Consider the following 19,941-nt stretch of genomic DNA (forward strand, 5'->3'; position numbering starts at 1 on the left):
GGAGAATGCAGGGGAATAATGCAAGACTCAGGATGACAGTGTCTGCTCCCGCAATCTGTGTACTGTGGTACAGTATTTGACCGACAGTATTTACAATAGTCAGAATAATTGTAAGCATCCCCCAGATATAACTCCCAAGAGATAACTTCTGATACATTTCTGAGTTCTTCTTTTCAATTTAGTTTTTTTTTAGTTGTGCCTCAAGGACTTGGATTCCATTCTGAAAGCGTTGCCTCCAGAAGACAGGCAGAATACAGCGGAGAATCACAAACAAACTGCAACTATTCAGCCCACCTATAATGCCTGCAGACATACAAACAAGACAATCAAGGCTGAGCTCCGAGTGATTCCTTGACACGTACCCAAGAGGTGGGCATGTGCGCTTCTTGTCTCTTTCTATTGCACACTATGCTGAAAAGGAAACGGCCTCTATGGAAGGACAGCATAGCAGTCTGATGGCTGGAGTAGCCGGTTTCCACTGCTCTCCTCAGTGGAGCTGACTCAGCCCTAAAACGGCAGGAGGTACATATGGAGAGGCTCATGGTTGACTTAATAAGAAATGGGTCCATCCGATTATTTTTGTTTGATTTCAAATTAGAAGCATAATGTTGCTTGCTATGTAGCGACTCCAACATCTGGCTCCTATCAAATAGAGGGTTCTATATACCCTGTTTGCTTTGTTGTTTACCGAATGTAATGCTGATGTCCTCCCTGAAACCATTCCCCAAAGCATCTGCTATTCTGTATAAGGGTTGAATTTTGGAGCGAAGATAGATGATCCAATGTTAGGTTAACCTGCAATGGGACATTAAAGATTTAATGTCGGTTAACTATTCACAAAAGGGATTAGTGGTTAGAAAAATGAGTTGGGTGAAAAACCGAATAGGATGTTGAATGTACTCAATAGATTCACACAACACAATACAATGTTGACGTGTATCAGCATTTACCATTATGCATCTGTGTTAGAATTGACATGAAGATGATTGGCTGCCAACTCAATGGCATTACGAGATGGTGATTCAGTAAGGCAAGGCAAGGCAACTTTATTTATATAGCACAAAACTGACTTTACTTATTGTATTGTTTACTGCCTATGCCCTTGGGCAACGACCCATGCTGAGCAGCAGCCACAGTGCCCTAGCATGTCCAATAGAGCAGCCAGACACCGGGTACAGCAGCACACTGATGGGAGGAATTCTTCCACTTGCGAGGACTGCTGAAATGCTTTCGGCAGATGCCAGGGCTTTATATGAAAATAATTTGATATCTGACTGTAATAAGCGGGTGGACTAACATCATTCCTGCTTTATGGCGTTCGTTTTTTCTTTTTTTTTCGATCAGGCAGTTGAAGCATTGCAGGTGTATGATTGTCTGTGCACGTTTGCGAGCGGCGTCGATTTAAAGTGCATTACCGGCGAGAGACGTTAAGGAGTCATCCTTTGTAGGAGAACAACCTTCTCAGTTGTCGAGCAGGGAGGAGAGCATGATAAGGGTACCACTGGATTGAAACCAGGTTAGCTTTATCAGTAAATAAATTAAAGGTAAAATAGGCTCCGCTGGGAAAGCACTTGAGTAAACGCTGTGTAAATCATCTCACCGTCACAAGACTCGATGCGTTTCTTTCTTTAGCTTCAGAAAACGAATACTGTGAGCTACAGCATTCTAACCCTGTCACTTGAAGGGTATTTGGATATGGCCATTGAAGAACAAAAAAAGCCCTTGATTTATTTATACTTTCTTCATGTATTCAGAATCGTATTATTGAATGGAACCAATATTTTAATATTTTCACTTTATTTTCCAAACATCGTCGAAAGAAATGACAATCCTTGAAGAGTTTGAAGGGGAAACTACAGTTTTCATTGTGGATGTGTGACTGTGACTTTCAAGGGCGATGGGTGTTTAAGTGTCATTGTTTTTTTTTATGTACTCTGAGTTTATTTATTGAAGTTGTTAAAAATAAGCACATTGATGAAGACATTTTAAGCACATTGATGAAGAACGATGCATTCAAGGTTAGCGGGATTACTTTGTCAACCTCTCAAAAGTTGTGAGTGCTTGTATATTGGAATTATATAGCATGAAGAAGAGCAGCCAGGTTAGAATTTGGGACCTATTTGAATAATTGTGCCATCGCACTATGTCGTTATAGTACTTTAGTATACATATAATGATAGATAAATTAAAGGTCCCATGACATGCCACCAGGTGTGGTGTGATTAGCCATTACAAGCCGTTTTGGAAATCTGCCCCTCATGACATCACAGGTGGGCGTGTCCCCCTAGATGTGTGATGGAAAGCACTAGAGCTGTAGCGACGCGTCGATGACGTCGACGTCAAAAATTCGTCGACGTCAGATTTCTCCGTCGACGATTTTCGTGGACAATGGACAACAACACAGAGAACACAGTTCGCACTTTGCTGAGTCCGTTGCTTATTTGGATACATGTTTACCGTTTAATGGGAAAGAAGGCTCGTCGCCTTTATTATGTCCGTGGTCGTCGCATGGACTATCCGTCATCCAGCTCAGGTTGCGTAGCCGTGCGTGTGCGCGACTGCGCCTGTCGGCTCATTAGCATCTGTACCGTAGCGGCCCGTACCATAGCAGCACACCTCTCCCAAGTGGCCAAATTGGCCTGGCCTGGCCAGACTGGCCACACTCACACTGGCAGATTTGAGCACGGCTGGCCTTTCATTTTATATAACAGTGAAACTATTTTATTTATTTTATTTTGTGTAAAGCAGGTTTTTTGCTGTGCAAAACTGTTGTTAAATAAAGTATATTATTACGATTTTTTTGGTATTTATTTGAGATACATTATGGTTTTTATTAATCGAGCAACAGAAATAGATAACCATCCAATTAGTCATTAGATTAGTCGACTAATCGATGAAATAATCGCCAGATTAATCGTTTAATAAATAATCGTTTACCCCCAGCCCTAGAAAGCACACATAATGGATGTAAGATGTCCATGTATCCCAAGACCCCAGGAACAGTGCATACTTCCGCAAACCACCAGTGCTCAGCGGCCAAGCCTGGTATTGCAGCTGTTGAAGCGGGCTGTGGTCGGATCCCTCGATTCAAGGGGCCCAGAAGTAGATATCTCCGTTCACTCCAATACAAGTGGGGAACAGGAATGTGTCTCCGCAAAAAATGTCTGGATGTCAATCAAAGGCTCATAAATATCTTTGTCATGTACTTAAAAAATTTAAGTTTTCTCTTTTCAAAGCGCCACCTCAAGCGTTTTATTAGCCGTTTTATGTTATTATTTTTTGCTGGAGAAGGAGGGGTGGGCAGCTGAAAGGATTCATAGTGAAACAAATGTTGTTGTTGTTGCCCGGCATTCGAGAGGGCCTAGTGCACGGCTCCGTTAACTTCTCGTGTCCGAGGTTTTTTCTTTTACTTAACATGAATGATGTTGATGGTTTTTAGGCACTGTGGTGACTTTTTATCACTAAAAGTGTTGCTCAATGACTCTCACATTCCTCTGCTCGCGATCATTGCGATTCACCATTTATTGATCCATTTATTCAAAAGATCCAAAGACAAAGAACGGGTGCATTACGGTATCATTTTTATAATATTGTTAATAGCCTAATAAACATTTCAGTTGTGTTAGTATTTAATTTTTCATTTGCTTGTTTAGCTATGTATGACAGTTAACAATGTTGGTGTAGGCCTATTACAAACATTTATGTGGGTAGGCTACTCCAACCTCGTTGCTGATCGATATGTAACCATTTATTTGTATATAAATTATTGATTGCATTTTTCGTAAATAGTTGGATCGAATCTGTTTCATAATTTTTTTTCATACATACATTTACCATGTTGTTGGTATTATATGTTATATGGAGCAATCTTTCATATTTATGAAGTTAACACTTCCATGGTCGGTAAACAATGCGACTGCGATCGCTCAGACCTCTCGCTTATGATGCTACAATGCTAACAATGCTAAAAAACAAGAATATTTCTGCATCCAGTACGTCATGAACTAGGGCGTGGCTAGGCTCCCATGATGCGGAAGCATATCTCTCCTTGATGTTGCCGTGCGCTATTGAGCAGTTAGCATAGGAATGAATGGGCGCCATTTTGGAATCCGGTGTCCATTCTATAATAGGTCCATGATCGATCCACACTTCGCGATTTGACTGTTTTGAGTGCGGTACACCATCCGGGTCCCTTCAGTACACTTATTTTCGCCCGATCTGAATTGGAACGCCCTACGTACTCAAACTAAGTCTAGTAAGTACGGATCGTATGGATATTGGACACAGCACGAGTGTTCTTCTTGACTCATCGAGCAGTGTCTTTGCATTATTATGCATTCCATCGTGACGAACGTTGATGTGCTGACGAAAAGCACTTTACAGAAAAAAGTGTTGTCTTGTCCACCCGGTAGATTATTACCTACCGGATCCTAATTAGCCGCCAATTAGAGGCCTTCTAACGAAATAGAATACGCACGTGCCGCATGTGTAATGAACTGTTGGATGATTGTGTGTAGGAGTGTGCGGATGAACAGGGGAGAACAATTGCCGAAGACATCACAGTCACAGCCCGGGCTCATAGCCACCGTGTAACCGGTTTAATTCTGCCTCATTAAATTAGAAGCAGTTGCATCTTCCATACGCCTTTTCATGTGTCGTCACGGCACCGCGTCACTCCGAAACACACAAGCCTGAAAGATCAGCATGATTCATTCAGGAATCAATCCACACACTGATGCAGTCCTGAGGACACATGATCTCCGTTCAGAGAGAGAGAGAGAGAGAGAGAGAGAGAGAGAGAGAGAGAGAGAGAGAGAGAGAGAGAGAGAGAGAGAGAGAGAGAGAGAGAGAGAGAGAGAGAGAGAGAGAGAGAGAGAGAGAGAGAGAGAGAGAGAGAGAGAGAGAGAGAGAGAGAGAGAGAGAGAGAGAGAGAGAGAGAGAGATCGATCCATTGGCCTTCCAACAATTGAGTTTCTGCCCACTAATCAATGTGTAATCTATGCATCTTCATGACAGTCATTCTATTATAAGGCACCGTGTGGGTGGGAAACGATTTGCCACGTTTTACATATTGATGTACAAGCCTACCTTTAACACCCTATGTTGAAGAATATGTGAGGGTGTATCTGAGGGTCAACATGGCAAATTACAAAATTGCACACAACCATTGAATGTGTCGGCTTTTACTAATGCTCCCTTGGATATGTTCCAGGCACACAATAAAACGTGTGCCACGCCAACACATTCTGTGATGCGCGACACTGTGCAACAGAAAATATATATTTTTTCCCTCATTCCAATAATGAAAAATGCTAAATAGACAAATATTTTTATTCAGACGATAGTTTTAGACGTTGTGAGATTCAGTAAAATCGTCTGCGCCTGAGGCAGCCATGGTTGACTCCTCTACTCTCCAAAACCCAGGGGGCATGTTTAGTTCCCCCCCCGCCAGGTAGAGCTTGGCTGCCTGCCCCCCCGGCACCGGATGCTGTCCACACTGCAGCCGCAGATCAAGTGCAGCTGGGCCTGGGGGCCGTTCGCTGTGGACCCACTCAGAGCATGCCTTCCTGGGGAAGGGGGAAAAATAAGGGCAAAGATTGTATAAATAAATAGTGTGTATGTGTCTGTGCCCAAACATGCACATGTGAGTGTGTGTAAGCCTGCCTGCCTCTGTGTCTGTCTCTCTGTGTGTGTGTGTGTGTGTGTGTGTGTGTGTGTGTGTGTGTGTGTGTGTGTGTGTGTGTGTGTGTGTGTGTGTGTGTGTGTGTGTGTGTGTGTGTGTGTGTGTGTGTGTGTGCGCGTGTGTGTGCACATGGTTGTGTGTGTGTGTGTGTGAGAGAGAGAGAGACACAGAGGGAGAGGATTGATGATATTTAAAGCTTAGCCTGAGCTCTGTAGACCACACACACACACGCACACTCGCGCACACACACACACACACACACACACACACATTCCCTACCTTGATAGATGTCTTGGGGGGCCTAGCCGTGGATCAGGGGGATCATGGGTATTTCCAGCAGACCACCACACCACCTGACTGCAGAGCTTGCTGCCTCCAGGCCGCCAGCAGCCCAAATGAACAGCCGCATGATGGAGCTCAGCCCGCCAGCAAAAGAAGTTCCCCTTAGTTAAATTGCTGTGATACGGCGTGGAAAATAGAGTGTCCGCACTTAGTGGCACTAAGTATTCCGAGCGGGTCTTTGTGTTAAACCTTGTCGACTCAGAGGCGTGTGGGGAAATATTGTGAGCAAAGAAACGGTGACAAACTTAATATTGTCCCGTTATCTTTAAACCTGTAATCAATAATTGATGTTGAGGATTATTTTGTGTCCCAATGCTGCTATTGTTTTTGGTGTTGCTGAAGTGACTGGAACAAGGGGACAGCATAGTTTTATTGCGTCTGACGAGAAGTTATTTTTCTTTTTTTTCCGCTGACACCAAAAAAAAAATAATAATGAACCGAAAGCTTAATCAAATGATACACCGCTTATAATTAACCAACGTTCATTTGCAGCTAGCTGTGCAGTCAAGGTACAACCAGTACATTCCGGTTACTTATGCACATGCTAATCGGCCTCAGAGCAGAATCAACAGGATATTTTTAGCATGTGCTTCACAGACCATAGCATACATTCAGTTCAGTATGCCTGAACATACACCACGTCGCTTCCTGGTTGCGTAATTGTAATAGACAAAGGGCGCATTGTGCTTAGTTCACCTTCCTTACATTTGCCGCCGTGCCCAAACATAAAGGGATGCATGGCCTAACACATAGCAACGGTAGCAACGGTACTCACTGTCGCAACGCCGGCCAAATAAGCTCCAATATATGCTCTGCCGTCAATGGAGTTAAACCAAATAGTATGCTGTCACAACAGATAATCTAAGTGTGTGGCTGTTATATTAGGGGTAATAGCACCCCAAGCTATAGTGTGTGTATGCTGGCCTTTTTTTCCCCCTTCTTACCCTCCCTCCCTTCTTTAATGTTTGTTTTCTTCAAAGAGGACGATACATCAAAGCTAGCTTGGCACATTATTAAGTTCCATATGCCCAAGGCTTATAATCAGCGGGGAAAAAGGTATCTCCATATTTAAACCCTCACAGCATCTCCTCCTGGGCAAGCATAGTTTTGGGGAACGAAACACACTGCAACAAATCGATGCTGTTGTTGACGTCAACCCTGTGTGTGTGTGTGTGTGTGTGTGTGTGTGTGTGTGTGTGTGTGTGTGTGTGTGTGTGTGTGTGTGTGTGTGTGTGTGTGTGTGTGTGTGTGTGTGTGTGTGTGTGTGTGTGTGTGTGATGTTTCTGTGATGTTTCTGTGATTGTTGCTTTCTTTTCGTCTTCTTCCACCCTGGCACTATTCCTGTTTTGGTTCTGGGTCATGTCACTAGTTATAGGTGATTCATGCTGTTATCAACACCTGAACACTGGCTGAGTTCTCGCACCTTGCCGCATGGCGTTCCGGCCCGATAACATCTGACAGCGTTACTCCACGAACATACTACTTTCAGGCCGCTGTCTCCACAAGAGGGACGCTACCTCCCGCCGTATCTCCTTACTTCTCGTCTCCCCTGCCCCACTAGAGATCACTTTCTCCCTCCCTTACCTACTCTCACCCTTTTTCTCTTTGTTGATCTCTCTCTCTCTCTCTCTCACTCACTCACTCACTCACTCACTCACTCACTCACTCACTCACTCACTCACTCACTTTCGCCCCCCGCAGCCCTTGAATCCCACCCTGACTTTCACATAACTGCCGTGTGTCCCTCCCCTGTCCTTTATTTCTTGTTTAATCTAAATCCAGTCTCACAGCAGAGTCTCCGTCTCCTTCACACTAAATGCCCCTCCAGCCCTCAAGCCTCCCTGTGCACTCTGCTAGTCCTCTTGTCATGTGCTTTTATTCCTACCGTATCCAGCTCTTCTTTGCCCACTATGCACGCACGCGCGCACGCACGCACGCACATACAGACACACACTCTCCCAATTCATAAAATATATCCCCGTTTTGCTTGTCGTCCTTGAAACCCCCCCCCCCCCCCCCCCCCCCCCCCCCCCGCCCAAAAAAAGGAACATCCTTAACAAAAGCCAAAGTTGTCGCTTTTGAGGGACCCGCCGAGGGCAGTGAGGGGCCGAAACTCAGCCTCCTCATCCAAGATCCTCGTACCTTGGCATCGCTTTATTCTTTTTGACGTTCATCTCTCTCATCCCTCTCTCTCTCTTACTCTCACATCCATTTCTTTATCCCAACCGTTGTTCTCTCTCTCTCTCGCTCTCGCTCTCTCGCTCTCTCTCTCTCGCTCTTGCTCTCTCTTTCTCACTCTCCTGCTCTCTTTCTCTCTCTCATCCATCTCTTTTTCCCTTTCTCTCTCTCATCCATCTCTTTTTCCCTTTCTCTCGTCCAGCTCTCTTTCCCTTTCTAAACCTCTCGCTCTCTCGCACTCTCTCACTCTCTCGCTCTCGTTCTCTCGCTCTCTCGCTCTCTCGCTCTCTCACTCTCTCTCTCTCTCTCTCTCTGGATTTGCCTCGGCTATGTCTCTTGGACGGTGGTGACACAAGGCCATTGCTGGTAGAAAAAAGTGCAGAGACAGTGTTTTTTTACAATGACTTTCATCCCCACAATAGCAGCAGCAGTCTACTTTCATGAGAGGCATGAAGCGAGAAAGACCTTGATTCTCTACAAGGCTGCACTATTCATTGCTGGAACTCGGGACAAATCGGATAATGTCCAGTGATAAAACACTGGTCGTTGTATTGAAGCTCCCTATTTGTATTCTTACAATTGTACAAAGTGGAAAATAAATGCTATGATCAACCCCGGAGAAGAGATCACACCTTCATTCCATCGGAAATTGATACTGGTAGTGCTATCGTCTCGGAATTGTAGGACCAAATTAAATTGCTTCCAGGACTTAGGGTCTTTCTTTTGTGTCAAGAATTGTAATTGTATGACTGAATTCAATTCGATTTAAACCATTTGTGTGGAATCCAGTATGGGGAAATCAGATTGATTAGAAGTGGCAAGACCTGCTGGCCAGTTGGGTTGTGGTGACCGACAATGCATCATCTGATCACGATGGTCATGAGGAATCAGGGATCTCCTAGCCGAATATCTAGACGAATTAGACGAATATCTCACATGACATACAATGAGTGTACGTGTGCCCCATGATTGCGCCATGGAGGCATTTTCAGAAACAAAACAAAGATGGCTGTAGCTGATGTCTCACATGTTTCTTGCTTTGAGGGGTTGTAGGACTGTCCGAATGCGCCTTTTGGATAAAGCCTCTTGAAAATCGAAAAATAACTAAGAGGTTCAAGATTAATACGCATCTGCAAATTAGTCTATAGATACTAGTTTAGGGATATCCTACTCAAGAAGTGATTTTTTTATTAATGTGTTATTTTATTCTGCATTTACTTCTGAAGAAGCATATTCATTCATTGATTCGTGCCCTCTGAGAGACCTATACTTCTCCCCACAAGTATTTTAATTAGCCTACCAACCCATTCAATCCTACTTTCAGTGTAGGCTCAAAAAGGATGCGGCGCTTCACTTGATGGAAACAAAGAGTCCCATAATCATTTGTTTAGGAAACCCATATCCTAGATTATAGTCCCAGAGCAATTTGCCCTTATAATTCATCAAATTATTTATACTCACAAAGCATGTAGTGTATTCCCCACAGCGATCTCTCCAGTAACTGTAGTAACGTCCGTCGCCATCCGCTTGGTCTTTTCGTAACTTAGTTTGAGATTTCGGTTTTAATTAGACATGGAAGAATGACCATGTGTAACATGCCGATATATGTGCAATGTAAACAGCGGCAGAAAATGGAGTCGGAGCGAACAGTGGCTCACTTGCCAGAAGCCATCAATAGCAGATGGAAAAAATTTGACATTTATTCTTTTTAAGCATTGACAGGCGAGGATTTATTTCAGATAATTATTTCGATTTATCAATCCAAACTTCCGTAGACAACTCTTCTAACTCTTTTGTCTTTTTCACTCCATGTTTGGTCATGCAAGTCATTAACCGTAAATCTGCCAATACGCGCGCAGAGAATCTAAATGGCAACATTCGTGAATAATTGGTTTGAGCAAACTAGGTGAGACGGTACAATTCTATTCCATGGCGACTTTAAGCAACTAAGCAGTTGCTTGTGCGTCACATCTATCCCAAATGGAGTTGGCTGTTTACTGCCGCCCAGCCGTCAACATTTGCTTCTGCAGCTTGTCTCCACTCAAGGAGAATGATGCTATGCTGGCATTGGCTTTGAGTGACCGTTGCGCACGCTCGTCCCTTGACTCACATTGACTTGCACAGTTCAGTGACCGCACCGCGACACGGTGAGTAAGACCATCTAGACACATCCATCCATATATGCATCGATCCATCTATCTGAATGCTGGGGGCTGTTGCCCGACGGTCTGTCGTTTTATTACATTGTTTTATGAGAGTCGGGGAGTGGGAGGGGAAAACCGACTTCATATACATCTTGTCAGTCGGAGAGGGAACGGAAACAAAGCGAAGCCATTTAAAAAGCAGACGAGAAAGACGTGATTGCTTTGAACGGCTGCTTCAGGGTGCCGGGTCTGTGGGTCGAAGCCCCCCCTCCCCCTGGCCGTGTCGTTTAAAGGTGACATTTTATACCACCAGATGTGAGTGTGATTAGCCGTTAAAAGCCATTTCGAAAATCTTCCTTTTCTGACATCACAAGTTGGCGTGTCCGCCTAGATGTATGACGGATAGATGAGCAACGTTTGCCACAGTCAACTGGGTAGGCTGGTAGACTGATCTATCCAGCACACATCTAGGTGGACGTACCCACTTTTGATGTCAGAAGAGGCAGATTTACAAAACAGTTGGTGATGGCTAATCCCACTCCCACCTGGTGGTATAAAAGTCACCTTTAAATGTGTTAAGATGGACTCCGCGGCCTCCTATTGGCAAGTGAACCGATGTGTCACTGCTTCAGACATGCCAGAGAAGAGAGGGCAGCGAAGAGAGCGTAATTGTTGCGGAGGTCCCATTGGCACTCTCCATGTCTGCTCCCACCTCCTCCTCTGCCTCGTCCAGCCTCTGTGACCCCAACCCTGTGACGTTTGTCTCCCATAAGACCTATTGCCACCGTCCCACTGCTGTGACGTGTTAAGAGGAAGAAACAAACTGTGAGTCACTCTTTGGACTCCAGGCCTGAATTTAGATGGTAATCTCCTTTCTGCTTGTGTTCTGCCCACAGGAGACCTGGTGTCGGACGATGAGTACCTGGAGATCCAGGCCATCCCTCGACACCGAGCAGGGACCTACGAGTGCACCGCCATCAATGAGATCGATGCCGACGTCCAGACCGTGGACATCAGTGTCAACTGTGAGTTAAAGACTTACACAGCCTGGATACTCTGGGGAAGAACTGAGTAGAATATGAGCTCAAACCTACTGGATGTACTGTAGTAGAATCTGAGCTCAAACCTACTGGATGTACTGTAGTAGAATATGAGGTAATACCTAATGGATGTAATGCAGTAGAATATGAGCTCAAACCTACTGGATGTGCTGTGGAAGAATATGAGCTCAAACCTACTGGATGAACTGCAGCATAATATAAACTCAAACTGACTGGATGTACTGTAGTAGAATATAAACTCAAACTGACTTACTGAAGCAATTGATAAACGGAATGGTATCACAACTACGTGTGAACTTTCAGTCACCCAGCAATTCATTTATGGAAACCAGTTTTATTTAATATTTCTTGGGCGAAAAGAAACATCACTTTCCTCCTTTTTTTGTTTTACATAAAAAGTGGATAAATAAACATAAAAAGCACATAAAATATAATAAACTGCCTGAAGTATCTGGAGTAAGGAACAATGTTTATTGAAGCTTTGTGGCACAAACTACAAACAACAAAACAAGATGGTATTACTTAAAGGTTGGGTATGGAATTCGCTTTTTTGGCCATTTTTGCAAAATTACTTGAAATCCTTATCATAACCCACTTACAGCCACTGAGTTAGAAGTACTGACATGAAAATTAAACAAGTCAATCATCTGTGGAACGGGCAGGGCTCGAATAACCCCTTCGTGCAGTACTCGTGACCCAGAGCTCGTGACCCAGAGCAAGCTCCTGTTTGTTGTTATCCTGCGGTAGCTACTGGAACTAGTTAATCCACATTTGGACCTAGCAGTAGAAGACAATTTCCATGGCAGACAAGACGCCACCATCCCCACCACCACCACCACCAGCAAAGAGAAGGAAAACCCTACGCTAGCCTGGCTCGCTCTCGCGCATCTGTGTTCACGCTCGTGCATGATTGCGCGTCCAGGTACTTGGAATGGGTGGAGTCAGAGTCAGCGTTGAAGGAGAGGGAGTAGGACCATTTGAGTTGTGTATTTTCAAAATCTGCAGGCGTTTCGCAAATCCCATACCCAACCTTTAACATCTAAAAAAAGGAAGATATGGTCAATATCAGGGTTTATACCATGGTCTGGGGGAATACTCCATTCTGATTGGCTGCAGGGTGTGCATTAACCCCTGATATACGGACACCTGCTATGTACTGTGGGGCGGCAGTAGCTCAGGAGGTAGAGCGGGTTGGCTGGTAACCTGAAGGTTGCTGGTTCGATCCCCGGCTTCTCCTAGCTGAGTGTCGAGGTGTCCTTGACAAGGCACCTAACCCTGAGGACGTCATAGAGGCAGGTGGGATCAGTAACCCTCTCCTCGAAATCTACTACTGAAGAAATTTACAAATGGATCGACAATTGGGCCGGTCCAGCAACTATAGAGCTGTACTGTACTGTACTGTGGTTCCAGTCAAATTCTCTGTTCAGCCTTCAAAACGAGAGCTGGTAAATTGTGAAAACGCTGGTAAATTCTTATGCAACGTTTCCGTTGCATAAGAACCTCACAGGAGGGTAATGATTGTTCCAGGTATTAGTCAAACCCTCAGGCGTTACCAGGGTAACAAAGTTATGGCTTGTGAAAAACTATAAATTCGGATTGTAAAACGCATAAAAATATTAATGAATAGACTTAATTTATTTTCTTTGGCAAGTGACCATGGTATAAGCGAGATAATGCCCTTCGAGGTGTCCATTATCAGGAATTAATGGACGACGCGGAGGCCTTTGAACGGTTGCCTCCGCGAAGTCCATTAATTCCTGATAATGGACACCTCGTCCGGCGTTATCCCTTACGTAATTATAGTCTAGATCAGGGGTGCCCAACCTTGTTTTGTCCAGTTGATAGTGTATCGAGATCTACCAAGCCATATAGAAAGCCGTACCGTAGCCACCATTTATTGTGCACCTATATAGAACACTGTTTTGTGACACAAAGATAAAGTTTTAACAACAATAATACATTTATTGAAGTAAATGTGGAGGTGCAAAGAATAAGCACAAGTAGGCCTAGGACTGGCCTGTAACAACACAACAGGCAGAAAAACCACCCAAATAATACAATGCCTAATTCAAGTTGATAAAGTGGTATCTCTGCCTTAGTGGGACACCTGGCACTGAGAGGAGGAAGGTAGTCTCTCATAGTCCGGACAGTAGCAGCTGAGTGCCAGCCGTAAGCAGGCTGCAAGGTGGTCATCAGTCATGGTTATGGTCAAGGTCATGGTGTGAAAAGGCAGACTCACACAAATATGTTGATCAAAAAAGTGCAGTCAAATTCTGTGCAGTTTGTCTGAGGTTGGGGTACTTGTCTTTCTGCAGTAGATTCCAGAATTGGACCTTCATACCAGGTGTTGCTCTGGATTTCAGCTCAATGTCATTTTGCAGTGATAGGATCTCATTCTCAATAGCACAGATATCCAGGTTGAAGAGTGATGCCACTTTGGACGTTATACAATCCACATCTATATTTTCACCAAATGCCCTTTCGAGTCCTTAGTTACAACCTAGCAACCATACCCCGCATGCGCAGATAGAAAGGGGCGCATGTTTTTTTTTTCCCAGGCAACACACTTTCTTTAAGACTCATTATATCAGAGAATATCCCCGTCAGTTCGGCCGCGGCGCAATGAATGAATAAAAATCCTAAAAAAACAATTATTTTGACAGATGTGCCCAAAGTTACTACTTTACAACCTCGTTGATGACCAACCATTAGAAAGAAATGTACTTTTAAATCAGCCTTGGGTGAAATCTTTCCTGCTGTCAGCTCCCAGACCGTAGTCGAGGAGCACAGGAGAGACGTTCCCTCCAGGGCCGATGTTCTCTCGGGGGTAGGACCCTTCACTTCGACCGGCAGTGGGTCTGCTTATAGGTCGGAATGAAGCGGCCACCGATTATTGAAAGGCTGGGTGCTTTATTCGTAGTTCCACTGACTTAACAGTAGACGTTTGCACAGACACAACCGGACTCGTTCATTCAATAACTCAACTCGCTTGTCCACTCAATCGCTGTCACTCACACACACACTAGCATTCTCGCGCACACACATACGCTACTCTCGTATCAGAAGCATAGTGTGTGCTGAATGCATGTTCATGATACACTTCCTATAGGGGGTAACTACATTGGCACGACACCGGCTTCCTCCATCAAAACATTTCTCGCGATCGACTCCAACTCAACCCGCAATCGACTGGTAGACCGCGATCGACTGGTTGGGCACCCCTGGTCTCCCTCCAAAAAAGCAGTTATTTAAAACTCATCTGATAATGCCAGCAGCAGGCATAAAGCTTAGACCAGCTTATTCTCTAAAGAAAGGTTTTGGCAAAGCACAAAACAAAACTGGCAGGAAAAAATGCTTGGGGTGTCTTATAGTTAAGCACGTATCAAGTAACTAGACATATTCATATCCAACACTTTGCTGTGACTGAAAAAGTCCTTGGTTCAACCCCCAATGCCCCCAACCTAACCTTCATGCGTCCTTGGGCAACATGCCCAAACGTACCCATACCAACTCCTGCATAAGCTCTTAACTGTATTCACACTCATACTGATTATACAGTAGGATTTTTGCTGCAGTGCAGCTCAGACCAGGGCGCTCCACTGACCTCTGCCCAGGGTATTGACCATATATGGTGTTCCTACAGATGCTCCCAGTGTGTCAGAGGGCAGAGACATTGGCGTGACTCTGGGCCAGATAGGGGTGATGGAGTGTGAGGCCGACGCGGTGCCAGAGGCGGACTTCGAGTGGTACAAAGACGACAGGAGGTAACGTAGTGTTTGTGGGTACTTGTGTTTTAACTGTTGGTGGTTTGTTTCCGTTAATCATATGGGGTCCAATGCTACATGTCCTTCCCTCACTCGTTCAACTCACTTTTCTGTTTCTCTTCACTGTACATAATGCCGTAACAAACCCATAAAATATAAATAGTATTGTACTGAAGAAAGTACCGGAGCCTATAAAGGACTGTATAATTTCCAAAGGGATGTAATCTGAATAAAGGAATCTATAAACAATTAATATAATAAACCTGTACGTATATAGTTAAGATTGAGAGGAGACCAAAGCTACGTTTAACAATTTAATACAGACAATAAACGGACCTAGAGATACACATTAAACACATTGCCATCTAAACACTTCAATACACACTCACTATATACCTCCCCAATGCTGTACCCTCCCTTTAACCCAATCACACAGCCCGCACACACGCAGACAATCCGACCTGAGGCCCCTCGGTGGGCCTAACGAATGTCCTCGTGCTCGTAGTGCGGCGCCGCTGGGTCGTTGGTGCACTTGGAGTGGGGGAGGGGGAAGGGGGTGAGTCGAAACTGCCGGATACAAAGGGGGGCGTTGGAGAGGGGGGACACCTCCCTTGGTGTTGGGGTGAAGATCGGCTGTGCTGCCTGGTAGGGGGCTTGAACCCGCCTCACGAACCTCGTCTGGAACGAGGGAACCAGCCTCTTCCTGGTTCCCATCTGGCGACTAGGCCGCGAGCACGTGCTCCTGGATAGCGCTCCTCCACGGGAAACGCTAGCGCGCGAACGGACGGCAAACGCACCTCTGTCTGCCGATACACCGTGCTGCCGACAGCACGAAACTCACGAATATTCTAATTCGTTATATTTCTCGACTTACGTCCGCACCGTGCGGTTTCCAACGGCCGGTTGTAATACGAAACCCTTCGCTAGTGGCCGACTACGCGAGACTGAATTAATTAACTGCGCGAGTGACCGTATCCCCAGTGGACCAAATCACTCCGCGCAGATAGGTCTCATTACAAACTAATAACACCAAACTGACATAATAAAAGGGCAAACAAATAAATGAGTAATAAAATACCCCATTAACATGAACTATAAGTATGAACTATAATTGTCCTTATATGCAATTAAAGGGACAACAATATGAAAATATGCAAACCTTCAGAACAAGTATAAAACAATTTTATTTAACTAGCATATTTGAAATGATATATTTTACATGTTTATTATTCAAAGGGAAATCATGAATATATTCAGTTAAAAGACAAACTGTGCTCTACTGATTGCATCAGCCGTGTGATTTGTCTAAATATGTACGAAAATGTTATCATTCAGGATCTATAATGGCTTCGAGGGCATGGAGATTGAGACCAGCGACTCTCTGTCCAAGCTGACCTTTTTTAACGTTTCCGAGGGTGACTACGGTAACTACACCTGCATCGCTCTCAACAAACTAGGGAGTGCAAACACAAGCTTTCTCTTGTATGGTGAGTACAGCCGCTATATTACATTGTGAATGTTAGTTGCATCGTGAATGTTAGTTACATCGTGAATGTTAGTTACATCGTGAATATTAGTTACATTGTGAATACAAGTTACATTGTAAATGTTAGTTACATTCTCAATGTAGGTTACATTATGAATGTTAGTTAAATTGTCAATGTTGGTTACATTGTAAAAGTTTGCTACATTCTCCATGTTAGTAACATTGTGAATGTTAGTTAAATTGTCAATGTTAATAACATTGTAAATACTAGCTACATTTTCAATGTAAGTTACATTGTGAATGTTAGGTACTGTGTAAATGTTAGTTACGTTCGCAATGCTAGCTACATTGTGAATATTAGTCAAATTGTGAATGTTAGTTACTTTGTATAATAATAATAATAATAATACATTTAATTTAGAGGCGCCTTTCAAGACACCCAAGGTCACCTTACAGAGCATATAGTCATCATTCAAAACTATGTAAAACAGACTAGGAATAAAAGGAAAACAGAGGTTAAACATGAAGAATAATAATAATTAATAACACTCAAAGACGCCTAAAGTGAAGGGGGGACCTCACTAACCACCACCAATATGTAGCACCCACTTGGGTGATGCACGGCAGCCAATCGGTGCCAGAACGCTCACTACACACCAGCTTGAGGTGGAGAGTTAGGGATGAGGTGGAGAGTGAGGGAAAAGAACATTTAAACACTATCGACCATATTTAAACACTATCGATCACATTTAAACAATATCGACCACATGTAAACACTATCGACCACATTTAAACACTATCGACCATATTTAAACACTATGGACCACATGTAAACCCTTTCGACCACATGTAAACACTATCGCCCACATTTAAACACTATCACCCACATTTAAAAACTATGGACCACACGTAAACCCTATCGACCACATTTAAACACTATCGCCCACATTTAAACACTATCGCCCACATTTAAACACTATGGACCACATTTAAACACTATGGACCACATGTAAACCCTATCGACCACATGTAAACCCTATCGACCATATATAAACACTATCGACCACATTTAAACATGTAAACCCTATCGACCACATTTAAACCCTATCGACCACATTTAAAAAACTATCGACCACAATACATGTATATGTTAGATACATTCCCAATGCTAGTTACAATGTGAATGGTAGTTGCATTGGCATAATGACATATATCATGATGCACACTTCATTCTTAAAAGTATAGTGCAAAGTTAAACAAAAAAAGGACAGAAAGATTTCTCCATGATTTGTTAGGGCAATGCCAACTTATTTCAAACCTGCACTATGTAACTTTTCCACTCCTGCTATTTATTCCATTCAAGTATATCTGACCTATAAAGTTCCTTAAGAATAAAACGCAGCCATCCACAGGTCAATCCATCCAGAGAATGTTTCTCTAACTATCGTTCTACTCTGATCCACCTTTGACCCCCCCCCCCCCCCCCCCCCCTAGCTAAAACTGTAGCTACCACTGAAGCCCTCAGGTGCTATTAATAGTAAAACGTACATGGTGCAGGTTTAAATATTGACTTAAATGTTTTCTATGTTTTAAACCAGACACTACACATACAATATACACACACCTGCTGCAACTACTTCATATGAAAATGTCATTCTACCACGTATTTGTCGTGCCCTGCACAAGTTTCCTTCCTCCAAGTCTGGTCTAGTCCATGATGCGTGGCTGTTTTGTTTGTTGATGTGTCACTCTGTTCCATTTGTTCCGCTGGTATAGAGGTAATTGAACCCACTAGCTCAACACTGTTGCAAGGTTAGTACTCTGCCGAAGGCGGACTGCATGCGCCTCCGCAACCTGTCTTGCATCCAAACGGCTCTACTGCATGCTAACTCTGCCATAAGCATGGCCATTTTCACAAACTAGGGATACTTACTTTCTCTTGCCGGCGTTTCTGCGCGGGCAGAGAGCAACTGGGTCCGAATCGGGCGGGGAAACAGTAACTTGGATATTGGATATTTGATCCAATTTCCGAGATGCTAACGAGGAAAAGCATGGTCTCCTCTGTTATTTAAATTTTAGTAAAAACAAAAGGGCGTAAATATTAGTCTCATCTTTAAACTTTTCATCCAACTACCTGTTTATACCTGACCTACTGTCAATAAGGTGAGGTGACTCTCATGAGGAATACATTTTAGTTCCTGTGGAAATGGTCTGTTTATGTTGGGCTAACTGTTGTTTTTGTTTTTTTGTCTTTGCGAACCTAACCACCTGTCTCTGTGGCATGACTTCATTATTGTAAATGTTTGCTCTTTCCTCATGTAAGTATATATTTTAAGCTTTTTCTGACCTCAGTTATTGGTAGTCATTGTTACATGCACTGAAGTAAAATGAAACATTTGGGCTCGTGCTTTGTAGCAGGTTACTTTCTACAATTAGTATGTCGTAGATACCACAGAAAGATATCAAAATTCATACTGGTACCATCTCGTTGATCATTGTATCCATGTTACTGCCAAGTAAAGTGTCCGTTCATCAAATCCCATTCAAAGCATCATGATTACATTACATGAATATGGGTCTGGTTGAAGGCTTAATTATTAATCATTTGAAAGACTGTGGATAATCCAGTTATCAGCCTAATTAGCTGGGCGTCCTTTGCAAGTGAGGTACATGGATGTTTAAAGACAAAATAACATTACATTTTGTCCTACTATTTATAGCCATTTAAACCCATTGAAATAGGAAAGCTTACGGTTTAAAATAATTTGGCAACATTTTGTTTATTAGAGTACGTTTATCACTGGATGAGGTTCCTAATTAATTCACATTTCTATAAGACATCTTTAAGCAAGCCATACACTGTTGAAAAAAAAGAAGGAATTGATTTTTGCTCATCCCTTGAAATTAAATATATATATCATGTTTGCTCAGTGTCCTTCAGCCAGACACTCCTTTCCACTAACCCTCCCAATGTCTGCTCGCTTGTCTGTTAGTCCAGTATGCAGCAACCTCCCTCGGGGTTGGAGCAATGGAAGGAAATACATCCCTGTGCTGGTCGATTTAAGTATCAAATTAATGAAACATGTCTGGCAGGACGTTCCAGCCAACACCACCACAGTATTACATTTGTATAAGATGTCTTACACGAAATTTCCCAGCTAACACAGCACAAAACATTATCATATTTTCCTTTTTACATTTTTAATCAGAGAAAAGCCCGCCATTCTCACTCGCAAGCACTCAGGGCAGAGCCAACAGCCTTTTCTTTCTTTGTGTGATGTTG

The 19,941-nt window shown here is 43.5% G+C and overlaps 1 protein-coding gene across 5 annotated transcripts in view; it reads left to right on the forward strand.

Moving 5' to 3' along the window:
• Positions 1-19,941, forward strand: part of ntm (neurotrimin) — a 274,362-nt gene that overhangs the window by 252,856 nt on the left and 1,565 nt on the right. For 3 of the 5 annotated variants that reach the window (XM_060057160.1, XM_060057159.1, XM_060057158.1), the window contains 4 exons: positions 11,244-11,372; positions 15,052-15,172; positions 16,508-16,659; positions 18,435-18,470. In XM_060057160.1, the coding sequence (XP_059913143.1) occupies positions 11,244-11,372; positions 15,052-15,172; positions 16,508-16,659; positions 18,435-18,470 (438 nt within the window). The remainder of the gene's footprint in view (positions 1-11,243; positions 11,373-15,051; positions 15,173-16,507; positions 16,660-18,434; positions 18,471-19,941) is intronic. The other 2 variants (XM_060057162.1, XM_060057163.1) reach the window with 1 other exon arrangement.

The sequence above is a fragment of the Gadus macrocephalus genome, chromosome 7, assembly GCF_031168955.1.
Source record: "Gadus macrocephalus chromosome 7, ASM3116895v1".
NCBI lineage: Eukaryota > Metazoa > Chordata > Actinopteri > Gadiformes > Gadidae > Gadus > Gadus macrocephalus.